General features: G+C 49.2%; 1 protein-coding gene across 3 annotated transcripts in view; it reads left to right on the top strand.

Moving 5' to 3' along the window:
* Kcnq4 (potassium voltage-gated channel subfamily Q member 4) overlaps nt 1–12,338 on the top strand; it is a 51,745-nt gene extending 39,407 nt beyond the window's left edge. For 2 of the 3 annotated variants that reach the window (XM_076860644.2, XM_076860642.2), the window contains exons 10-14: nt 3,427–3,647; nt 5,500–5,599; nt 7,675–7,806; nt 9,594–9,723; nt 10,317–12,338. In XM_076860644.2, the coding sequence (XP_076716759.2) occupies nt 3,427–3,647; nt 5,500–5,599; nt 7,675–7,806; nt 9,594–9,723; nt 10,317–10,529 (796 nt within the window). In that variant the 3' untranslated portion in view covers nt 10,530–12,338. The other variant, XM_076860643.2, reaches the window with a different exon arrangement.
* The last annotated feature ends 10,978 nt before the right edge of the window (nt 12,339–23,316 follow it).

Raw genomic sequence — 23,316 nt, 5'->3', positions numbered from 1 at the left:
CCTGGCTGTCATGTGCTTCTGTAGAAAAGCAGCATTTCTGAGAGATGTGGATTCTCCATCACAGTCTGGTCTGCACTCACTGGCCGGGTGTCTGTGGGCAAGTCACGTAGCTGTCTGTGCCTCTGTTTCCTCAGATATGAAATGCAGATTGTTTTTTGTTTTTTTTTTTTGTTTGTTTGTTCTGGGCATTGAACCCAGGAGCACTTTAGCCCTGAGCTCCAACTCCAGCCTGAGACGCAGATCATAAATGCAGTATAGCCGGGTCCAAACTGCTTGGCGCCTACAAAATTGACCTTATTCAATTTGGTACATTTGGCAGTTAAGATCTCACTTTAAAAAACAGTTTGGGAACCATGACTGTAGGAAATGGGGACACACTGAAGGGTGAAGCTGAAGAGACTCCAGGTCAGATCTGACCCACTGCAAGATTGGCTATAGTGGGCAGGATGGACAGAGAGGCAAGAGTGGGACAGAGAGGCCAGCTATGAGACTGTTTGCCTAGTCCCTGAGGAGGGGACTGGAGCGGAGGGGCTGTGTGCAGCCAGACAGTGGGGAGGCTGCCTTTGGCAGGCAGATGATGAATCCTAAAGAAATTCCTGGTGCAAGTGGGTCTGAGTCCAGCAGGGCAGTCTGAGGGCAGTTGGTGGCAGCACTGACACTTCCTGAGGACAGCCACAGTCAAGCTCACCCCATCCTTCTCCTAGGCACCAACAGACCCCTTAGACCTCAGTTGTGCACTTTGGCACCTTCAACATTTTGAATTGGACAGTTCTTTTGCTTGGGGCTAACACATGCTTTGTGGGATGCTTAGCAGCATTTCTGGCTTCTACCCATTGGATGCCAGGAACACCAATGCTGTGACAACCCCAGATATCTCCAGACATTGCCAAATGTGCCTTGGGGGGTGAAATTGCCCCAGTTGAGAACCACTGCCCTCGCCCTCACCCTGAGCACTTGTCCTGGAAAAAGAACACAATCTCTGAGGCGGAGAAAATGGCCCAGGACTTGCCCCATCCCAGGGGAGCTCTGTGACCTCGGGCAAGTTGTTTCACTTCTTTCCTTATCGGTAAAATAGGGATGGAGAACCAGAGCCACTGCGTGACGTGGTGGAGAGGACTGAAAGCACCGAGGCAGGCAGGTGGGACACTGCGTGCTCCGAGGAGCCTGGGAGGGAAGGAGCTCTTTGGTGCCCACTGTGTGCCAGGTTTCTTTCCATTTTCTTTGAGCTTTCAGGCTCCAGAGAGGCTGACGTGTGCTGTTTTCTGGGCCCTGCCCAAGGAGCAGGAATCCAGGGCTGCTCCTGGTAAAACTGTCTTCTTGCATTAAAGAGGAGCCCAGGGCCTCAGATGGCTGGAAAGTTACAGAACCCCCACAAACCCTGCTGGAAGTTCCCTCCACCATCACAGAATCAGAGCTGGAAAGGGACCTTTCAAGGCCTCTAGTGCAAGCCTCAGACTCCTTCCTCCAAAAGTTCTGCTGAGTGCACACTCAGCTTGTTTGCACACTTCTTGAGATAGAGGTCACCCCTCCCTTCCCCAGAACGCCATTGGTGCCTGATGTGCTGGGTGCAGCGATCCAGAGTTCCAGGCCCTTGACTGGAGCTCAGGGCCTTCTCCAGCCTTCTCTCTTCCTCTCCAGCTTGGAGGAGTGGAGGACAGGGGCAGGGGTTGCACGGATGGGCAGGGTGGTGGGGTGCTTGCCAGCATGAGGAGAGCCCGCAGGAATGGCTCTGCAGGGGAAAGTTTGGGAAAGCCAACCTCAAACTTCAGTTGGAATCTTTGGGATGTGTCGAGGGGACCCTGGGGTCTGACCTTCCCTTCTGATATCCTAAGGGCTCCAATACCTGACCTTTAACCTCTTCCCTCTGGGCAGAGGCCCCTCCCCTAAGGATGGCCCTACATCCGGGCCACCTTCCCGAAGGTGCCCCTGGTTTCGAGATCTCTTACCTCAGCAGCTGGGCTCTATACCTTTCACCCCATGCCCTGGGCATGGGGGACCCTGATACCCACCCAACCTCGAAACCAGAATGTGTCCTTTGCTTAATTGTTGATCTGAAAGTCCCTGAGAGTAGGTGACAGTCTCCTTCCTCAACCCTGCCCCACCTCAGGCCTCCTTTGAGACTGGCTGGTGCCCCTCTGAGCTGGTGCCCAAGGCAGTAGGGGCCCCAAAGCTGTCTGCAGGGATCCTCCAGTGGCACATGGCAGCAGGCAAGGCAGCTATGATGCCACAGGGCATAGGGTGGAGGATGTTGGCATAAGTCTGACCCAAACAGCAATAATGTGGTCCTTGAACCTCTTGGACCAGAGTTATTCTACCAGGTACTGGTTAATCAGGGCCTTTCATGGTGATAGTGAACCCATGGCCTCCTTCCACCCCCGCCTATCTCTCTCCAAGGTTTGGGGGATGTGGTGAGGGGCTGGGTATAGTAAGGGGAGCCTAGAGCATGTGTCCAGATCTGCATGTGTGTGCTCATGTGCACACAGACAGTGTAAGCTGAACTGGGAGCTGAGTAGCACTGAAGGGGGAATCTTCTAGGGAGATCCAGGACCCCATGGTCAGGACATAGGTCCAGGTGAGCAGAGCTCAGGCAAGGGAGACCACAGAACAGGTTATTGAAATAGATTTTCACTGGGAGGGCGGATACCAGGCACATCCTAGGCATACAGCACCCAGACTCATGAGGCTTAGGCCCTCAATGGACATCACACTGCACCGTCCACTGGCACTTCACACAGAAGCCCGTGTGTTGGAGACCTTATTTTGCAGAGCCTATCTTCATAGCTAGATCAGGTCCTAAAACCCTGACCTGACCCATGCCAAATCAGATAGTTCCAGCAGTGGGGAAAGGAGAAAATACAAGCTGACACATGTCCACACACACATGTGTATACACTCTGCTACCTCTGTACCCACACTGTCACATGTGCACACACATGCCTCCTTGACTCCACCCAGCCTCTCCCTGGTACAGTGAGGACTGGAGGCCTACCTCAGTGTGCATGGCCAGGTGATCTTCCCCATCCCTCAGCAGACTGTCTGTGCCCAACGGGGTCACTGCCTCCACCCTCCAACTACCCGTGGGCCAGGCCCAGATCCTTCGTCCTCCTGTCTTGTCTGATTCCTTCTTGGGTTTCTCTCAGTCCTTTCACTCTGACATCTGTCTCCTGTGCACCCTTATCTGTATGGGCAAAGAGGGGTGGGAGGTGGGACTGGGTATGGGATGGGCTCCAAATGACCTCCCTTCAGCTTCTTGTTGGAGTCAGGGACCCCCCTCACCACACCGTTGTTCCATCCTAGAAAGTCTGTTTGGTGGGGAATCCAGACCCAATAGTCACCCCCAAGTCCTAGATCAGCATTATCCCCACTCACCTCCTGCCCCAGCACCAGCTAACTTGGCTCTCTCCCCAACCTGCCCTGCTCTGCTAGCAGCCGGATGGGCATCAAAGACCGCATCCGCATGGGCAGCTCCCAGCGGCGGACTGGTCCTTCCAAGCAGCACCTGGCACCTCCACCTATGCCCACCTCCCCAAGCAGCGAGCAGGTGGGTGAGGCCACCAGCCCCACCAAAGTGCAGAAGAGCTGGAGCTTCAATGACCGCACACGTTTCCGGGCCTCTCTGAGACTCAAACCCCGCACCTCTGCTGAGGGTGAGCTCCCAGAGGTTTGGGGTCCAGGACCTGCCAAAGGGGGTGGGGATGGACTCTGGTTTTCTAGTCTATAAGATGGGCATCATAACACTTGCTTTGCTGTAGCCTGGGCACCAGATTATTGGAGATCAAATGGAAATGTAGAGGGTGGCATTTGATAGTGGTTGAGGGCACAGGCTTTGGAGCTAGGCTGCTTGGATCTGAATTCTGGCTCTGTCACTTCAGCAAGTGACCTAATTTCTTTGGGCCCTACTCCACTTCTCTCACCTGTAAAATGGGAACAATAATAGTATCTGCCTCAAGGGCTGTTGTGAAGATTGAGATAATCTATGGAAGGTGAACAAAAGAGTTTTTGGAATATAGTAAGTGCTCGATTAAAGCTAGATGACGCTGGGTGCTGTGGCACACGACTGTAATTCCAGTGGATCAGAAGGCTGAGGTAGGAGGATCATGAGTTCAAAGCCAGCTTCAGCAACTTAGCAAGGCCCTAAGCAACTCAGTGAGACCCTGTCTTTAAATAAAAAGTATAAAAGGGCTGGGGATGTGGCTCAGTTGTTAAACACCCTTGGGGTTGATCCCTAGTACCAAAAACAAAACAAAACAACAACAACAACAACAACAAAAAACAGCTAGATGACAATGAATGTGCCTTGGAAAGATCAGAAATCCACATTTCATGAGCCCCGATGGGATTATCTCATTTGCTTCTCCCATGACTCAATTTTCATTCCCACTTTATAGACGTGGAAATTGAGATTCTCAGCTCATGAGTGGCAGAGCTCCTGTCCTCCCACAGGCCTGTTCAGTTCCAAAGCCCAGGTTCTCTGCCCTCCAGTGCAGCTTGCACACATGAGACTGGTGTCTGGGGGGGGGTCACTTTTCAACTGTTGGAGGGGGACTGTTTTGAGTTCTAGTTCTCCCTATAACTCACACTGTGACTTAGGTCAGTTCTGTGCCTCAGTGTCCCCTTCTGGAAAATGGAAGTGTTGGACTGGGTCCCCTGGCAGACTCTTCCCAACTGCAGAACATGCTGCAGGGCAGGCCTCAGAAGGGAAATGGGATGTGAGTGGACAAGGATGGTGGATGAAGACAGGAGGCACTTTGTCCTTGGAAGAAGGGGGGAGCCATGCTACCTCTGCCTGTGCTGCATCAAGATGTTGCTGGGTGACGACTCAGCCTTTTCCTGGAAAGTTACAGAAGACACAAACCAGTCTTTGGGAGGTGCTGGTCCATAGAAACCTGAGCAAGGCTGGTGCCAGGGACCTCCTTTACTGCCTGCTCATGCCCCTTTCTTTTGGTGGGTGAGGAGAGTATTGCCTTTTTTGCAGGGAGAGTGCCAGCCCCAGAGGAGCTGTTCCTCTTATCCTGGTTTTAAGGGCCTTGCTTCCCACAGCTGGCCAGAGGAGCCCTCCCTGCGCCTCCATCCCCCGTAGCTGGAGGATAAGATGGTGCATGATTATGTGCAAAGTATCAGGTGCCTTCTCTCCAGGGCTCTCTGTCCTGCATGGTGGGGCCAGTGGGACTTCCTCCAGGGCTATGTTTATCACATTTGCCCCAGGTCAGACCAGATGTGCCCTAAAGCAGCTGTCAATCATCTGACATCTGGCAGATGTTTGCTTTGTCTGACTACAGGGTCAGATGGGCATGTAGCAGACTGGGTTTTTCTATGCTGGGTAGGGTTGTGAAGGGCAGAAGCAAGGGAGGCAGGAGCCTGGTCTGTCTTGTGCCCCAGGAAGGTTCTGGTCTGCTTTCTGGTCCTGTCTTCTTATCAGTAACTCCATGGAGGTGGGGGTTAGGAATGGCATTTTCTGCTGCTGACCCTTGAAACACATGGCTGCCCCTGTCTTTTCAGAGGGCCCCTCAGAGGAAGTAGCAGAGGAGAAGAGCTACCAGTGCGAGCTCACTGTGGACGACGTCATGCCAGCTGTGAAGACGGTCATCCGCTCCGTCAGGTGAGACTGAAGCCTGAGGTGAGCACCCTCTCCCATCTGCCACCCACTGCTGCTCCCCATCTGGGCCCGCCCTCATGGCCATGCCTGGCCTAGCTCCCAGTGTGCCAGACGCTGCCCGGATGGAGAACGGGCAAGGTGGGGAGGTGGCATATGGCTCCCTGCAGGGTTTGCCCAGAGGGCCAGGCTCCAGTGGCGCAGCTGCCCATCATGGTCCCTGTCCTCACACATGCAGTACCCTCTTCTACTCTGCCTCTCTGCTCCTCTCCCTTCTCTGTCTCCCACTTTGTGCCAGCTTCTTTACTTCTCTTTCCCCAGCTGTATCCATTCCTGCCTGTTTCTCCTGGGGTTTGTCTATGCACCCTTTCCATGCATCTCTCTGATTCTCAGCCTCCTTTTGTCCTGATGTCTCAGATTCTCTCCCTGCCTGTTTCCCCTAGGACTTCTTTAGATCAGTGCTTTTCAAACCACAGGTCAAGGCGGTTTGAAATCAACTTAGGGAAACCAAGTTAGTGGGCCTTGATCAACATTTAAAAACATATGAGAATGCATTTCTCATATTAAGGGCAAATAATGTTTATGAAATTTATATTTCAGTTATCTGTGTGTGTATGCACGAGTGCTCATGTGTGCATGTGTACTAGTTTGTGCTGTAACATGGTAGGTCTTGGTCAAAAATTTTGAAAGCCCCTGCTCCACTGCCTATCTCCCTGCCTCAGGAGTTAAGTGGGGACCTGAGGCCATGGCCCAGTCGCAGATTTGGCCCCAACTCATTGGCAAGGAATTCTGGCTCAGTCTTCATTTCTAGCTCAGTTCTAGTTCCAGAGACCTCTGAACCCCTTGCCTTCTGGACTCACTTCCTCTCTTCCCTGGCTCATGCACCTGTCCATAAGCCTCTTCCCTTTGTGTTCTTTTTGACATCAGTGAGCTGGATTCTCTCTCCAGAGTCTGAGGCTACTCCTCAATCCCTTTCCACACATCCTGTCTATCCCCTCATATGACCACCATCTGGAACACAGTGCTTGAGCTGTGAGTGCCAGGTCATCTCCTTGGCCACCTGTAGACCTCTTGCACCTGTAGATCTCTTGCCCCAAACCCCTTCCTCCTCCTGGGTCCCCATCAGGGGTCAATGGCACCACCATCAGCCATGGGAGTCATCCTGAACTCAGAAGCCTTTCAGTCCCATCTCCTGAACCACTTAACAGTTGTTCATTACTCTACCCCACTGCCTCTCTCCCAACTCAAGCCTGTTCCCTGTGGCTGATCTTCCTGCTCCTGACTCTGACTCTCCAGGTCACATCTTCATGTGGGCTAGCACAGCAGTCATGCCAAAGCAGAGTGAATGACCCGCCCCTCCCAGTGCCTGTGCTCTGCCAGAGATTTGGGGCTCTTTCCCACCTCCTTCTCATAGCTCATCTCCTCCCTGTCTCCTCACACTGTCCCGTAACCCCTGGACTGCCCCCTTTCTATCATGTCCTTGTTCCTGCCACTTAGAGCTGAATGTCACTCACACACCTCTATGCCCTCTGCTTCCCACAGCTCCCTTTATCCCCTTCTGCTTGCTCAGGGCACCTCCAGCAGAGGTCCTCCCTTCTTGTGGCCCTGCTATCTTTCTTCATTCTTTGAACATGGTTTTTGTCATCCCATAATTACCTATGTCCTTTCAGTCTCTCATTCCAGCTGTGGTCTCCCTAGGCCAGAGGTTGGCTCTGAATCCTCTCCGGTACCCAGGGCCCCCAAAGCTGTGCCAAGTATTTGTGGGGTGAATGCAATATTCCTTCCCTGACATGGTCATCCTCAACAGTTGATGTTCACAGATGCCCCCTGTGTTTTACCTAGCCAAGGGCATCAGGCCCAGTCCCTGCCATCCCAGATTAATCCAAATATAGGACATGAAAAAACACCAAGAAACCTGTGGGGTACAGAGGTGGTTAGGGAGGCTGGGGACCCAGTTGCTAGTGGTGGTGCAAGAAGGAATTGCCCTGGTGGTCAATAAGTGGGTAACAGACATGGAGAGGGGGCTGGAAAAGAATCCCATACTGGAACAGGATGGTCCCTGAGACCCCCTCCCTTGACAGGATTCTAAAGTTCCTGGTGGCCAAAAGGAAATTCAAGGAGACACTGCGACCTTATGATGTGAAGGATGTCATTGAGCAGTACTCCGCAGGGCATCTGGACATGCTGGGCCGGATCAAGAGCCTGCAGACTAGGTGGGTACCCTGCCAGCCCAGACCTGGGAGGTTGAGGCAGGATGATCACAAGTTCAAGGCGAGCCTTAGCAACTTAGCGAGATCCTAAGCAACTTAGTGAGACCCTGTCTCAAAACAAACAAACAGCTAGGGATGTGGCTCAGTGGCTAAGCACCCTTGGATTCAATCACTGTACCAAAAACAACAACAACAACAGAAAAAAAAAAAAAAACAGAAGGAAGATCTGTTATGTTTTAAAAGGATCCCTCTAAGGGTGTGATGGTGACAATGGACTATAAGATAGCAAGGGTAGAAACAGATGGAAGTGCCTACTTCAGACATCCAGGTCAGAGATCATGGGACCAGGGTGCAGCTGGGGAGGTGGGATGAGTGGTCAGATTGAAGATCTGCTCTTTCTCTTACACCTTATCAGAAAATCCTACTGGGGGAGAATGACAGAGGGTAGAAGGGAGGGTGGACATGATCAATATGTGAGATATGCATGCATGGAAATATCACAGTGAAACCTACTTATTTGTATAATTAGTACATATTAGTGTTAAAAAAAAAGAAACCCTACTGATGGGGTATGATGGGGTGAAAGAAAGAAGAGAATCGAGGATGAAGCCAAGGTTTTTGGATTGAGCAAGAAGAAAAAGGAAACTGCCATTTATTGGCACAAAGAAGGCAACAAGTACAGCAAATTTTAATCAGGAGAATTGGGACTGGCTGAGTTTGTGATGCCCATCAGCCCTCAAAGGGGAGTGTTGCACTGGCAGTGGATGTAGGGATGTGGAGTATGGAGGAAAAGTTTGGATGGGGAAATAGATTTGGCCCTGGGTTTGACCCCTAGAAACATACACACACACACACATTTGGTGTTGACAAGGTATAGAGGAATTGAAACTATGGACTTGAAGATACGACCTAGCAAGTGGGAGTAAATTGAGAGAAGAGGCTTCAAAGGCAAGCTGTGGGGCCTGCAATGTTTAGAGGTTGTGGAGATAGAGGTGGACTCAGCCAAAGAGATCAATACCAGCTGGGAGGTAGGGGTAGAACTGGGAGAGGGTGTTTCAGAATCCAATTGAAGAAATGTTTGCAGGAAGAATGGGTGATCAGCTGTATCCAGTGAAATGAGGACTGAGAGTTGATCATTGGATCTAGCAACATGGAGTTCATTTGGGAACCTAATAGTAGTTTTGGTGAAATGGTGAGGTAAAAGCCTTACTGGAGTAGGTTTAAGAGTGAAAGGAAGATCATGGCACACTTGTAATCCCAGCTACTTGGGAGGTTGAGGCAGGAAGATCTCAAGTTTGAGACCAGCCTGGGTAACTTAGTGAGACTCAGCCTCAAACTAAAATATCTTTACAAAGGGCTGGGGATAGCTCAGTGCTAGAGAAGCCCTGGTTCCATCCCCAGCCCCAAAGGCATGGGGGAGACATAGAAGAATTTCACTGTGAGAGCAGAAAAGATGGGATCTGCTCTAGCCTTATAACTCATGTTCCCAGGTATCTACCTCTTTCCCTTTCCCAGTCCACTATTTCCCATCTCTCCTCTATCAAGCGGTTGTTTTACTGGCCATGTTTATGTATTGGTGCCTTTGCTCGGTCAGTTGGGGAACCCCAAAGCAAAAGCTAGTTTCCCTGCTTCAACTCAGGCCTCCATTTGGCAGTGCAAAGGCCTCCTTCCTCAGTGGCCATTCCCACAGGTGAAGACTGTGTCCTCCCATTCAAAAGGCAACCTAGAATTCTTGTGGAAGGGAGGAGCAGCAGGTATCCAGGACCTTTGATGGTTCCCCTTCCTCACAGGGTGGACCAGATTGTGGGTCGGGGACCCGGGGACCGGAAGGCCCGGGAGAAGGGCGACAAGGGACCCTCAGATGCGGAGGTGGTGGATGAAATCAGCATGATGGGACGCGTGGTCAAGGTGGAGAAGCAGGTGAGTGTAGAATGGACGGTCGCAGGGGCCAAGAAGCTGATCGTCTAGAAGCACTCGGGGGGGCGGGGGACGCAGGAACCAGAAGAGGGGAGGGTGCGTTTCTCTGAGCCACAGCCCAGAACACCCGACCAGACGGCCCCACCCGGGCCCATGCGTCCAGTACTTGGCCAAGCTCCGCCCCACAGACAAGCCCCGCCCCTCAAAAGCCCGCCCACTCCTGCTAAAGCATCGGGTAAGCCTGTCAGCTCTGCTGAGCCCTGCCTGTGAGGCGCCGAAGCCTCGCCCAAACCCACCTACTTCTCTTAACCACTCCCCTCTCAGTTTCCTCGGTCTTATGGACGGTTCCAGTTACGGCTAAATTTCTTCCGGGAACACACCCCAGCTTCCCAGCTTCCTCCTGCCCCCAAATTCCACCCTAGACGCGGCTCGCAACTCGCGTCTCCCAGATAAGTCCCGCCCAGGCCCCACCCACCGCTTGAGCCACGCCCGCCACGCCTCCTGCCGCGCCCCTTCCGGCCAACTCCCGCCTTCCAGCGGTGCCCCGCCCCCGAGTCCCAGCCGAACCCCTCCTCCCAGCTGCGCCCCGCCCCCAGGTGCAGTCCATCGAGCACAAGCTGGACCTGCTGTTGGGCTTCTATTCGCGCTGCCTGCGCTCCGGCACCTCGGCCAGCCTGGGCACTGTGCAAGTACCGCTTTTCGATCCCGACATCACCTCGGACTACCACAGCCCCGTGGACCACGAGGACATTTCCGTCTCCGCACAGACGCTTAGCATCTCCCGCTCGGTCAGCACCAATATGGACTGAGGGGCTTCTCAGGGGCCGAGCAGCCCTCGGCCTAGCGCTCGGACCCGCCCCTTGAGGCCTCCGAACTCTTCTCTTACTTGAACTCGCTCCCTTGCGGGGAGAGAGGCCACACGCAGTATTGAGCAGCCTGGGTGGGCGAGATGCCCGCTGCGGATGCCAGAGCCCAGCTCCCACCCCAGGAGCGTGAGATGCCAGGCCATATGGAGGGCAGCAGCAGCGGCTGCCCCGTGGCCTTTGGGTCCCTCGGTTCCCTGCCCACTCTATTAAGGCCCAACATGGCCTGCCTGGCAGGGGATACTGCCCAGGAGTAGGAGCCGGGTACTAGGGCACTGGGCCCTGACCCAGCTTCCAGCTATGCAAGGTGAGGTCTCTGGCCTGCCCTTCAGACAGAGCAGGGAAGTCCTCCTGCCAAGTCCCCACCCCACTTGGGGATGGGCCCAAGGTGCCCCCGCAGGTACCCACAAAGCACAGAACCCTGCCAAAAGGCAGATGGGCATCATATATGCAAATTATATTGAATATGCAACTTTGGGGACCCCCATGGGGTCCCTCTGCCCCTCTCCTATGGGAGATGGGCTTCCAGCAGTAGCTGGTCTCAGGCTGCTTGGCCATGACCCCATCCCCATTCTTTGGCTTACCACCCCATTCCTACTCAGCATGGGGCCTGTTTCTCTCCTGCCCTCTCCCAAGAGCAGTGCTTGGGCCTTTCTTTCCATTTGCAGATGTCACCTCCAGGGGCTTCCTTTTCCTGCTGAATGTCCTCTCCTCTCTTTGGTCCTCCAGACACCTTTGACAGCACAAGTTTCTGTATTTTCCCCACACTTCCCAGACAGTACTCCATGGACAATCTCACAAATTCCTTTAGCTTCTCCAGAGAAATCCTCACGTTCATACTGATGCACAAAACCACACATGCTTGGACACATGAGCACAGAGTCACTCAGCCTTTCCTGAGTCTCTGCAGCTGAGCTAGTGGACTGTCCTTTCCACTAAGAGGAAGCCCCTCACTCTCTCTGACCAGAAGAGGGAGCTTTAAAGTCTGTCCTGGCCAGGGCTTTACCAGCTCCCCTTCCTCAAGAAGGTAGACTCCTTACTGGACCAGGAACCCTAACTGCTGCTTCTGCCCCTGAGGGCCCTCCTTGGTGTCCCCACAGCACAACTCAGGCCTAGGCCTCTGGGACCCACACACCACTGGAGAGACCCCAGGCCCACTCCTTCCTGGTCCCAGAGAGCATAATAATGCACTTGGACGTTATACCACCTGTGTACCTGCCTCTCACCTGCACTGCTCCTTCCCTACTTCTCCACTTCAGTTGGCAGCCCCGCATCTTGCATAAGTGCCCATCCACTGCAGGCCCTCAGCCCCACTTTCAAATCCCCACTCCTGTGTTCCTCTTCTGCAAAGCCAAGCAGGTGGCAGGAGGGTGAGGGGTAGTGGATCAATGGCAACCCTCTGTTGGGTACCAGGGAACAAGGAGGCTGAGGCCAAGCTGCCTGCATCTCATAACTGGGGACCTGCATGCACCAGCACCAGGGCTTGGGTTGGATCTTGCTCAGCCCCAGGGTGCCCAGCCTCTGCCCTACCATGCCCTCTGCATGTACCATCATGCCCCGGATGGAGCCTATCCTGGCTCGCCTCATTTGCACTGCACTGTCTTTAGAGAGCCACCCCTCCATCCCTTCAGAGACAGATCTTCAGAGAGGGCAGGAGAATAGGATTACCCTGTGACCAAAGGAGGCATGGGTAGCACCCCTCCCTCCTTCCACTATTGAGGTTCCCTCACCAACCTGGTTCTCAAATATGCAAGTACCTCACTTTGTTAACTTATTAACTTATTGGTTTCATTAAAGTTTTCAGTAGGAGGTGGTTGGTCTTGGTTTTTTTGGTGGCTGTGGATGAGGAATTTGATTTGGGGGTAGGGACAGAGAGATTTGGATTAGTTTGGACTCTTTCTTGTATACAGAAAAAATCCAATCCCATATGGCTTGCGCACAACATTAAATATTGACCCAGAGAACTAAAGAGGGGATAGATTTGGCTTCATGTTCAGTTGGATCCAGGTGCTTAGATGTGTGAGGAATCTGTCTCCTGTTTCAGCCTTCCTCTCAAGCAGGCTGAGCTCTCATGATGATGAATGAAAAGTGGATACCAGTTTTCTAATAGTTTGTTCAGTTAGCATTGGACCAGGAAAACAGAAACAATGGTAGATTTTTCAACAAAATTTACTATGGGAAGTGGGTTACACTGTTGTAGGAAGGCCAAAAGGACAAAGAGAACACTGAGAACCTACAGAGAGTAGATGCAGGATGCAGGGACTCCTCCTAGAGTGGCGGGAATATAAGACGAGGTTGGGGTCATCAGAATCCACAAGCTTATGGAGGGGGTAGTTCCGGTGCACAGAGATCTAAAGAGGAGGGATTCTGGTTGATCTTTTAAAGGACACAGTGATTGCAGAAAAAAAGCTGAAGTCTGGGATTGACTTCTGGCTATCGCTGATAAAGATGGGAAGCAAAGGGGAAAACCTCCACTTCTGCCTTCTCCTCTCACCCTTTAATGTCAATACCACAGCATCAGAGTATAGAACGCTGTTCTTAGGAAATAGACCAGTTCTGACACTCAGTATCCATGCACATCAACCCATGCACATTGGAACATCTACCTAATGACGGTAGCTTTCACTTCATGAAACAAAACTCTCCTTCATACAAATGAGGACACTCTAACCTCCTTCAAATAGGAAAAGCATAAAACCCCAACAGATGGACTGATCTCATAGTCACAGTCACCGAATCCATATTTGGGTGATGTTAATTATTGCTCTAATTCAGTCACAATCCCATCTGTAACTAAACACTAAACTCAAGTTAGCAATCATTTACAAAATCTTTCAATGAAATAATAAGGGAAAAGGAGGAGGAGGAAAGAAAACATTCATTTATTTATACAGCACACACGCACACACACACCAAAGAAAGAAGAAAATGTGCATAGCTGCAATAGACTTCTTTCTGGTAGCTTTTCATTAACTTTTGCTGTTGTACATAGAAGCATGGCCATCCCTTGGAATCCACTGGGTTTGGTTTCATGACCCACTGCGGATACCAAAATCCATGGATGCTTAAATCTTATATGAAATGAGGTAGTATATAAAAATTATAACCTATGCACATCCTCCTGTATACTTTAAATAATCTCTACCTTACTCATAAAACCTAATACAATGGAGATGCTATATAAATAGCTATCCTGGATAATGATAGGGAAAAAAGTCTACGTGTTCAGTGCAAATGCAGTGTGTGTATGTGTGTGTGTGTGTGTGTGTGTGTGTGTGTGTGTGTGTGTGCGCGCTCCCCTCCATCTGCAGTTGGCTGTATCTGGGGATGCAGAATCTACATATTGGGAGGGCTGAGTACACTAAGAGGGGCCTATCGAATTCCCTGGATTCCTCTCTCCTTGATAGTGGGGAGTAGTCATGCAGCCAGGATGTTAACTCTTTCTTTGTCTGTTGGTTCAGTGCCATAAGGAGTAGAAGATGGCGGGGGTGGGGGTGGGGGGGTGTTAACTTCCAGTTCAATGAAAACTGTTGCCTCCCTTCCCTTGAAAATTGAGACTTTCAAATTAAGAGTCCAGACTTGTAGGGACCAGAAGTAAAAGTTCTGTGAGTGTATATAGTAGCCTGAAAAATGGCCACCTAAGAGAGCAAGTTCTCATCTCTGGGACCAGTCAATGTCATCTTGTTTATAGAAATGATTAAGTTAAGGATCCTGGCATGGGAAGATGATCCCAGACTATAGAATGAGTCCTGAATCCAATCACAAATGCCTTTTTGTTGTTGTTGGGGTGGTACCAGAAATCAAACCCAAGGCCTCACATTTGCCCTACCTCTAAGTTACACCCCAGCCCACAATGTCTTCTTTCTTTCTTTCTTTTGTGTCCTGGGATGTTTTACCACTGAGCTGCTTGCCCAGCCCTTTTTATCTTTTATTTTGAGTCAGGTTCTTGCTAAGTTGCTGAGGCTGGCCTTGAATTTGTGATCCTCCTGCCTCAACCTTCCAATAGCTAGATTACAGGTAGGTACCACCCTACCCAAGCTCCACAATTTTTTTTTTTTTTTTTAAAGAGAGGCAGAACTGTGTGTGGTGGTGCATCCCTGCAATCCCAGTGGCTCCGGAGTCTGAGGCAGGAGGGTCACAAGTTCAAGACCAGCCCAGGCAACTTAGCAAGACTCTTAGGGTTAAAAAAAATGTGGTAGAAAATAAATAAAAGAGAGGCAGAGGGAGACTTCCCACACAGAAGAGGAGAATGTGGGATAAAGACATAAACAGAGGAGGAAATGAGGCGGCCATAGCAAAGGAAGGGTGGCAGCCCCAGAAGCTGGAAGAGTCAAGGAATCGATTCTCTCTGAGAGCTCTGGAGGGGTAAAGCTCTGCCCCCACTTTGATTTAGGCCCAGCGAAATTGATGTTGAACTTCTGGCCTTCAGAACTTCGAGAGAATAAATTATTGTTATTTTAAGCCATCAAGTTTAAAGTAATTTATTAAAGTAGCCATAGGAAATTAATACAGTGACCCACCAGTGTCTTTGTGAGAGAGGCCACTCTCACTAACTTCCTGGGATTCCTGGAAACATATTCTGGATGAGTCAGTAAGGATAAACCATGCCCATTCCACAATGGGAAGTGGAATCCACTTGGCACCAGATGCTTAGGGAGATCCCTGTTGGAAGGATGACATATTAGATACTTTGCATTTGTCTCTGTTGATAACACATGGGACATATAGTAGTGGCATTGGCCAGATCAATCTTGATGAGGTGAATCCATGTTGTTGACTGCATAGTCTGCATTCTAGCTACCGGGAGCACATGTATATGAGCTTCCTGAGAAAACACTGGAGGGACCAGAGAAAGACTGACATCCACAGAACATGCCATTTTGTCCTTCTGATTATCAAGAGCATCTTCTGTCATGAATGCCTTGTGTGAGATGTTACTTAGGATGCAAATATCTTCACATTTTGTTTCATTTCTATAAACTCATCTGAATACCTCTTCCCATTTTCCTTACTGCCAATCTTCCAATTTTGTGCTTTCTGAGTCTCTGACCATCCACTCAAATTATTAGCCACTACCCACAAATCAGTGTATATCCATACTGCTTGTCATTTCTCCATTCAGACAAAACAGACAATCAAACATACTAAAGGGTGAGTAAGATTTAGCCACGCACCAGGACTAGCATGCTGGTGTTGGTGATGCTATGCTAGAAGGCATAGCATGTGTAAAGGTCCAGAGACACAGAGTGTGGTCTTTGAAAGGAGCAGAAAGAAATCCCTGTGACTAGGTTTAGAGCAAGGGAGAGAGTAATACAAGATGATCTTTGCAACTTTGGAGTCAAGAATTTTCAGGATTTTATAAATCATTCCAAAGAAATGGGACTTCATAGTAAGGGCAATGGGGAACCAATGAGAGCTCTGGATTAGGGGTTACTCTTGGATAGATTCACATATTAGAAAGGTTTTTTTTATCTGATTTGAGGAGCCTAGGTGTGGGGAGAGGGTCAGGAGACTGCTACAGTAATCTGAGCAGGAGATGTTCAATCCAAACAGGTCCCAAGGCATTTCACTAATTGAATAAATATCTATTGAGCACCTGCTGTATTCTAGACCCTGGCTCAGCACAATGTGCAGAATGAAAAGATGTAGGAGAATGAGTTACAGCCCTGAGGTCATCTAGCCCCTGCGGGAGACAGATGCACAATTAACCAATGTACAAGTTGCTGTTTTTCTTTTAAAATTGTCTGGCTCAGCAAGAGTTTGCAGGTGGCTATGGGAGTCCCCAGACTGTTATCAAATATGGTCTTGAGAGCTGATATGATTTTAGCTTGGTGTGTCATTTATTGCTATGTAAGAACTCACCTTAAAACTTAGTGGTTTGAACAATAACCGTTTTACTAACTCTTGATTCTGTGGATCAGCAGTTTGGGCTGGACTCAGATGCACAGTTCTGCTGGCCTCACCTGGGATCACGATGTGGTTGTAATCATCTGGCCTCTTGACTGATGCTGGAGGATTGCTATGGTTCAGGTGTGTCTCCCAAAGGTTCCTGTGCTGGAAGCATGGTCCCCAGTGCGGTGGTGTTGAGGCGGCAGAACCTTTAAGAGGTGGAGCCTAGTGGAAGATAATTAGGTCATGTGTGCTCCACCCTCTGAAGGGATTAACAAATATCTTGTGGGCTTGGACTAGTTCCCTCCAAATCTAGTTTTAATGAATTGAGTTATTACAAGGGGGGCCTGCCACGTCTCCTGAACCCCTCTAACATGTGCATAGCTTGCAACTCTCTCCCACACTCTCACCATTGTGGTGTCATCCATAATGAGGCACTTGCCAGATCTGAGCAGACATTAGCACTGTGCTCTTGAAACTCCAGAACTGTGAGCCAGTTATTTTATATTGTTATAAAATATAACAATGCAACCACAAAAAATCTCTTTTGTTTATAAAGTACCCAGCATCAAGTATTTTGTTTTAGCAGCACAGAATGGACTAAGGCAATAGTCTAAGGTGGTTTTACATTGCTGGTGTTTGGTGCACTCTAATTTGTCCATAGGTTGCATTTCTTATCTCTGCTCCATGTGACTTCTCATCCCTCAGTCGATTATATTGAGAGTCTTCAGATGGCAAGAAGGCAAAAGCAGAAGCCCGTTGAGGCCCAGGCTCAGAAATAGTACTGAGCAGCCTCGAAGGAGGCTCAGGTCACTTGCATGGCTACTCTGAAGATGTTGCAATTTTTATACTTTTGCAGCTCAGAGAGAAGCATGCTTCATGTTTCCCAAGTTAAATAACTTATTTCATGTACTGTTGACTATTTCAATTATTGAAACAATGACTTTGTTTTCCCTCTGAGAAGCTGAAGGGCACATCTCCCTATCAGTCACCTCTGTGTACACCAGGATGTGAAAGTGCTACCCTGGTGTGTTAGTCTGCTGGGGATGCCATGACATATACCACAGACTGGGTAGTTTAAATAACTGAAATTTATTTCCCCATAGTTCTAGAAGCTAGAATTTCAAGATCAAGGTATCAGCAGGGTTGGTTTCACTGTGGCCTTTCTCCTTGGCTTGAAGATAGCTGTATTCTGGTGTCTCTCTTTGATAATCTCAATATGCATGTACAGGTCTTATGTCTATAATTTCCTATTATGAGAAACCAATCACATTGGATTAGGGTTTACCCTGAAAAAAAAATATCCCATTTTAACTTAATTACCTTTTAAAGGCTTTACTCCAACATAGTCACATTTTGAGGTACTGGGGGTTAGAGCTTCAACACATGTGTTTTGAAGGAACACAGTTCAGCTGTTTATGGGGCTGAGGATTGTTCTGGGACTTGCCCCATCCCAGTTGGGCAGAGGTGGACATGTATAGATTTCATGGAACCCAGTGTTTTGGAGACATAGATCCTTTTCTATAACATGACCTATTTGGAACTTTAATATATAAAATATAACAATGCAACCACAAAACAAGGACCTCCCAGAGGCATCCTCTATTCTCACCCTGTATACACATTTGCAGGGTGAGCAAAGTGTCCAGCATTTTGCTGCAAAATAAAATCTGTCTCTATTATTCTGACGCTTTATTTATTTATTTTTGTAATGGGGTGGAGCCCAGGGATATTTTACCACTGACTCTATTCCCAGTCCAATTTACTTTATTTTATTTGAGATAGAGTCTTGCTAAATTGCTGAGGGTCCCATAAGTTGCTGAGGCTGGCCTGAAACTTGTGATCCTCCTGCCTAAGCCTCTGGAGTTGCTGGGATTACTTGCAGGTGTGAGCCGCTGTCCCAGGCTGCATGCTGCATTCTTTTAACCTTTGCAGTAATTTGTATTTGTTTGAAAATCTTCCTTCCTTCCTCATCCATACTATGGCTGTCCTGGAATGGCATATATTTGCCTATTTGCCTTATAGTAGGTTTCCTGGAAGTGGATTCTGAGACAGAGAGTAGTATTCGGAAGGGTTGTGGAGAGTGTACTCAGATTCATTAATGTGGAGGGCAGGAGGCTGGGTGGACAGAGGGATCTGCTATGGGATGTCACCCAAGGCACTGGCTAATCCTCAGGAGCTTTAAAGCTTGTGCCAAATCGAGGGAAGGATTCAGGCTTTTGTTGCCAGGCACCAGCCAATCACAGCCCATGACTTTGGGTGAAGCAGATCCTGATGGCCAAGGGCAATTTCCAATGAGTGCCACAACTTTGAGCCAGCAGCAGTGATTTCCAGCAGCTGGGGAATACATACATAGGCCCTAAAAGGGGGGGATCTGAAAGGAGCACCACAACATCCACTGTACTACCACATTGACTTTGGGCTAGGTCATGGGATTTATTTTGGCCAATTGACTGTGGAGGGAAAGGAGGGGGTGCTTGTTCCAGTCTAAGGCCAGATCTCATGGTGCTTCCATCCCCCATCTGAAGTAGCTGGTGCTCCTTCACCCTGAGCCCAGGATGCATATGTAGAGAACAGATCTGAATCACTCAAACTAGGAAGTCCAGCGTGGCCCAGTCAGCATCAAGTGAACTGTGGTTGACCTGGAGACTCAGAGGTGTGAAGTAATAGTCGGTTTTGTAGGTCACTGAGATTTGGGGTTGGTTTGTTTTACAGCATTATCACCAGATCTGACTAATACAGCTAGTAAGGTGGATTTGACTGGAAGCAATGAGGTGGAAGATTACCACTGCACATCACAAAGGATTTGCTGAAATCCTCTTAAATCCTCTTTGTTTCTGTCCCAAATGGCTTCTCTGGACACTAGATACTTTCTCTTTCTATCTCTTTTCCCTTCAATGGCCTATAAAATTTGTGGGAGACATGGAGGATTTTATGAAAGAGGTGGGAGGTTTGCTGGAACAGATACCCCCAGGAGGAGCATCCTAAGGTCCTGCAACGCCTACTCAGAACTGGGGTGGGTCTGCCCTTACTGCACCCTCCTTCCTCCTGCCAGGATCCTCCCCTGGCTCCTCTCCTAGATGCCATGATCTCCCCTCCTGCTCCAGACATGACTTCAACTCTTAGAGGGCAAGAAACATCTGCTTCCTGTTTGTGGTCATCACTGTCCCCAGAACAGGGCGGGGCACATGGGTATTTAATAAACAGTTTGCAAGGGAGGAATGCAGGGTTACCTGATCCATCACCTACCTCTTGACAAGCCTCCTACTCCCTGTTATGTGTCTCTGCGGCCACAAGGCGTCAGTAAAGACTTTGGCTTGGTGTCACAGCTGGAGCCAGGAAACAGTCTGGACTTTTGGGGCCAGGAACTCTACCAGGAAGACCCTTTGATTAGACCCAATATGTCTGGGAACAAGTGACAGGGCTGAGAAATGAGGAGACTAGGACTTGCCTCAGAGAGTCCGGGACTGTGCTTTGCCTTCATTCATTTATTCTACGATTGTTCACTTCTACTATGCAGCAAGCACTGTTTTGGGGCCAAGGTCACAGTGGCTCTCTCAAACTCACAATGTCTCTGCTTACTTGGAGTAGACAGTACACCACTGACTAGACAGAAAATAAACTAAAAGAAAGAGACAGAAACAATAATAACAGCAAAAGCCAAGATAATTTCAGAGGGTGATAAGAGTTATGAAGTAAATAAAATGGAAATGAGGTAATGACCGTGCTGGGGGAGGGCTTTGCTTGGCTGGCAATCAAATAAGCTCAAGGGGAAGCAAAAGCCTTCATAAGAACTAGTTGCCAAGGTCCCCAACAAGTTGCTGGTCCAAAAGCCTCATTTTGCAGATGGGGAAACTGAGGCCCAGTAGGCCAGGGCAGAACTCAGAGCTGAGCCCAAATCTCTGATTCCCAGGTTTGTCTCTGGATGGCCTTTCTCTCCTCCTGTCCTTAACCTGCCCTGTGTCATCTTAATGAAAGGGAGCAGAGGCCAGGGTGCTCTTAGAATGTGGGCAGTGACGGAGTGTGTGTGTGTGTGTGTGTAAAGCCTTTAGTGCAGGAAATTACACAAACCACACAGTGATGTTAAAGAAGTCCTGCAAAATTCTGATTTTTTTCATGACAACTTCAAACCTTTTTTTCTCCAAAAAATATCACACATCAAATTCTCTTCCAGATTTTGGTTTTGGTGCCTCTGCTTTGCCTGTTTGAGGGTGTGACCTGGGAAAGTCATTTCCCTTTTTCTGTCAGCCTCAGTTCTGCAAAATCTGCAAAATCTGAACCCAACTTTCCTGACCCCAAATCCACAGCTCCATAGTCCCTCTGCAGACCCCAGGTATTCTCCATGGCTGGGCTCTGGGCTGGACCCACCTCCTGCTCCTGAGGCCACCCTGCATGCCTGTCCCAGCCCTGGTCTATGACAATGTTAGATATAATTGTGTTTGTCTAGAGACTCACAGTAACACTCTGACGTAGGTTGGGGTTTGTTATCATCCCGTTTGCCAACCAGGAAGCAGGCTCCAGCGTCACAGGACTTGCTCAAGGTCACACAGACAGTAAGTAACAGAGCCAGGATTTGAGCCAAAAGTTCCATTCAGTTTCCTCTACTCAAAGGTCCCATTCAAGATGGTGGAAAATTCCACAACTTTGGTGTTTGGGGAACTAACCTTCATTTCTCTGAAAACCCACGTAAGTGCCATATATGGTCCACTTAGCCTCACCTAATGGAGTTCTTCTATCTGCAGAATAAAGGGAGGTATTCCACTCCACATGAGCAGGTGCCATCGAGCCAAACCCAGGGGTAGAATTTTTCAAATGCCATTAAGTCCAGTGAAAACCCAGTGAAGGGGCTAGGGTATAGCACGGTGGTAGAGGCTGTACTTAGCATGTACAAGGCCCTGCTTTCTGTCCCCAGCACTACCACCCAGCTAACCAACCAACCAACGAACCAACAAAGCCACTGAAGAAGCCCCAGACATGGGTCACTTGACTCATGAAAACATTGAGGTTCAAAAAGTCTTCCGAAACAAGACGGTAATCTTGCTGATCCTATTTCCATTTTTCTCTTTTCTTGCTGAGCAATGGCTGCCGGACCCCCACCTCTCTGCTTTCCTGAAACTGCTCTGGCAACTTGGTTTTTGATTTCCTGGTTATCAAATAGAAGGACCCCTTTTTAGCCCTTATTCTACCTGATTTCTCAGCAGTATTGGGGGTTGCTAACCATGCCCTCCTTTGGGAAACAGTTTCCTGGGTTTCCATGACCCCTGGATGCTGCCTCTCCTACTGCCTCAGCTGTTCCTTCTCAGTCTCCACCCATCTCTTCTCTTTTGTGTCTGATCCCCCAAGGTTCTGTCCTTGGCCACCTTCTTTGATCACTCTGCATCATCATTCCCATGGCAACCATGCTAATAACTGCAAAACATGTCTATTTTCAATCTAGACCTCCCTCCTGAGCTCTGGATCTATTTGTCTGGCCCTTGTCTCATAGACGTCAACACTGGTTGACTCAACACATTCATTCCGTTCTTACCCTTCTCTCTGCAGCTTGTTCTTCCTTCTAGTTTCCTCTCCACGGAAGGGTCATCCTGTCCCCCAAACCACACCCCTGGAATCATTTTTGGTCCTCTCTTTCCTGTAACCTCCACTGCAGCTAATGATGCAAAATCAAGATTACAGGCTCCATTTCCATCTTCTTCCTCAGTACCTGAAGCTCCAAATTCTACTTAGACACGCGGCCACCTGGAATAAAGACTGTATTCCTGAGCCTTTTGGGGAGGGTTGGTGATTTGAGGGCACTTCTAGAAAGTGCCTTTCTCCTTCTCTCTCTCTCTCTCTCTTTTTTTAATATTTATTTTTTAGTTGTAGATGGACACAACACAATGCCTTTAATTTTATGTGGTGCTGAGGATCGAACCTGGGTCCTGCCTGTGCTAGGCGAGTGTTCTACCGCTGAGCCACAATCCCAGCCCCCTCCTTCTCTTTTCTCCCTTTTTTCCCCCTGGCTGCAATGATGATATGGTAGTTGAAGCAAGCTTTTTGGATCACAAGGTCTAACCCACAAATGACAAAGTAACAAGGTGGAAGGGCCTAGATACAGACAGTCCTGGACCATCTACCTGCTTCCTTATAGTCGAGTGACCTCCTTGTAATCAAAAAAGAAAGAAAAAAGCTAACACTTTCCCCACTCGATCATATCCTCTTCGGCCCCCTCATCACCAACAGGATCAAGTTCAAGATCCTCAGTCTGATAATCAAGGGCCATCCCTCTGGCCCTTTCCTATTCTAAGTATATTTCTTGTGCCTCTGACCATCGATCCTTCATGTTCATCACTCTGGACTCATTGCTTTTCCTAGTCAACCCTCATTTATTCTTGTCTGTTGGCTTTCCCACATACTGTCTTGCACTTTCCTTCTTCCAGATGCCCATATCCAAATTCTACCCCATCCATTCTGCCGTGTGAGCACCTAGTATGTGTCATGAGCTATGGCAGGGGCTTTCACAGCAGCCACTTACAGGCAGACAAGGAAACACTCAAAGAAGGGAAGTAAGTTGCCCAAGGTGGGCATTCAGAGTGATGACTGACTGAAGCCAGGTCTACTGAATTCCACCAGTTGTCATTAGACAGGACTCAGGCCTTTGATATCTTCCTCACCCCACCAAGTGCCCTGGGGCCCAGGAGCTTGAGCTCTTAGTCACAACTGAGCCACTTGCTATTTCCACTTGCTGAGCTGGAGGCTGCTGGTTGTCCACCAGATCCATCCTTCCTCTCTTCCATAATACCTGAGTTATTGATGAATACATGGTTACTAGTTAGAAACCATATTTTCCAGGCCCCCCCTGCAGTTA

Source organism: Callospermophilus lateralis, chromosome 7, assembly GCF_048772815.1.
Source record: "Callospermophilus lateralis isolate mCalLat2 chromosome 7, mCalLat2.hap1, whole genome shotgun sequence".
In the NCBI taxonomy this organism is placed as follows: domain Eukaryota; kingdom Metazoa; phylum Chordata; class Mammalia; order Rodentia; family Sciuridae; genus Callospermophilus; species Callospermophilus lateralis.
The sequence above is the reverse complement of the archived record's forward strand: the minus strand, read 5'-3'. Positions and strand labels throughout refer to the sequence as shown.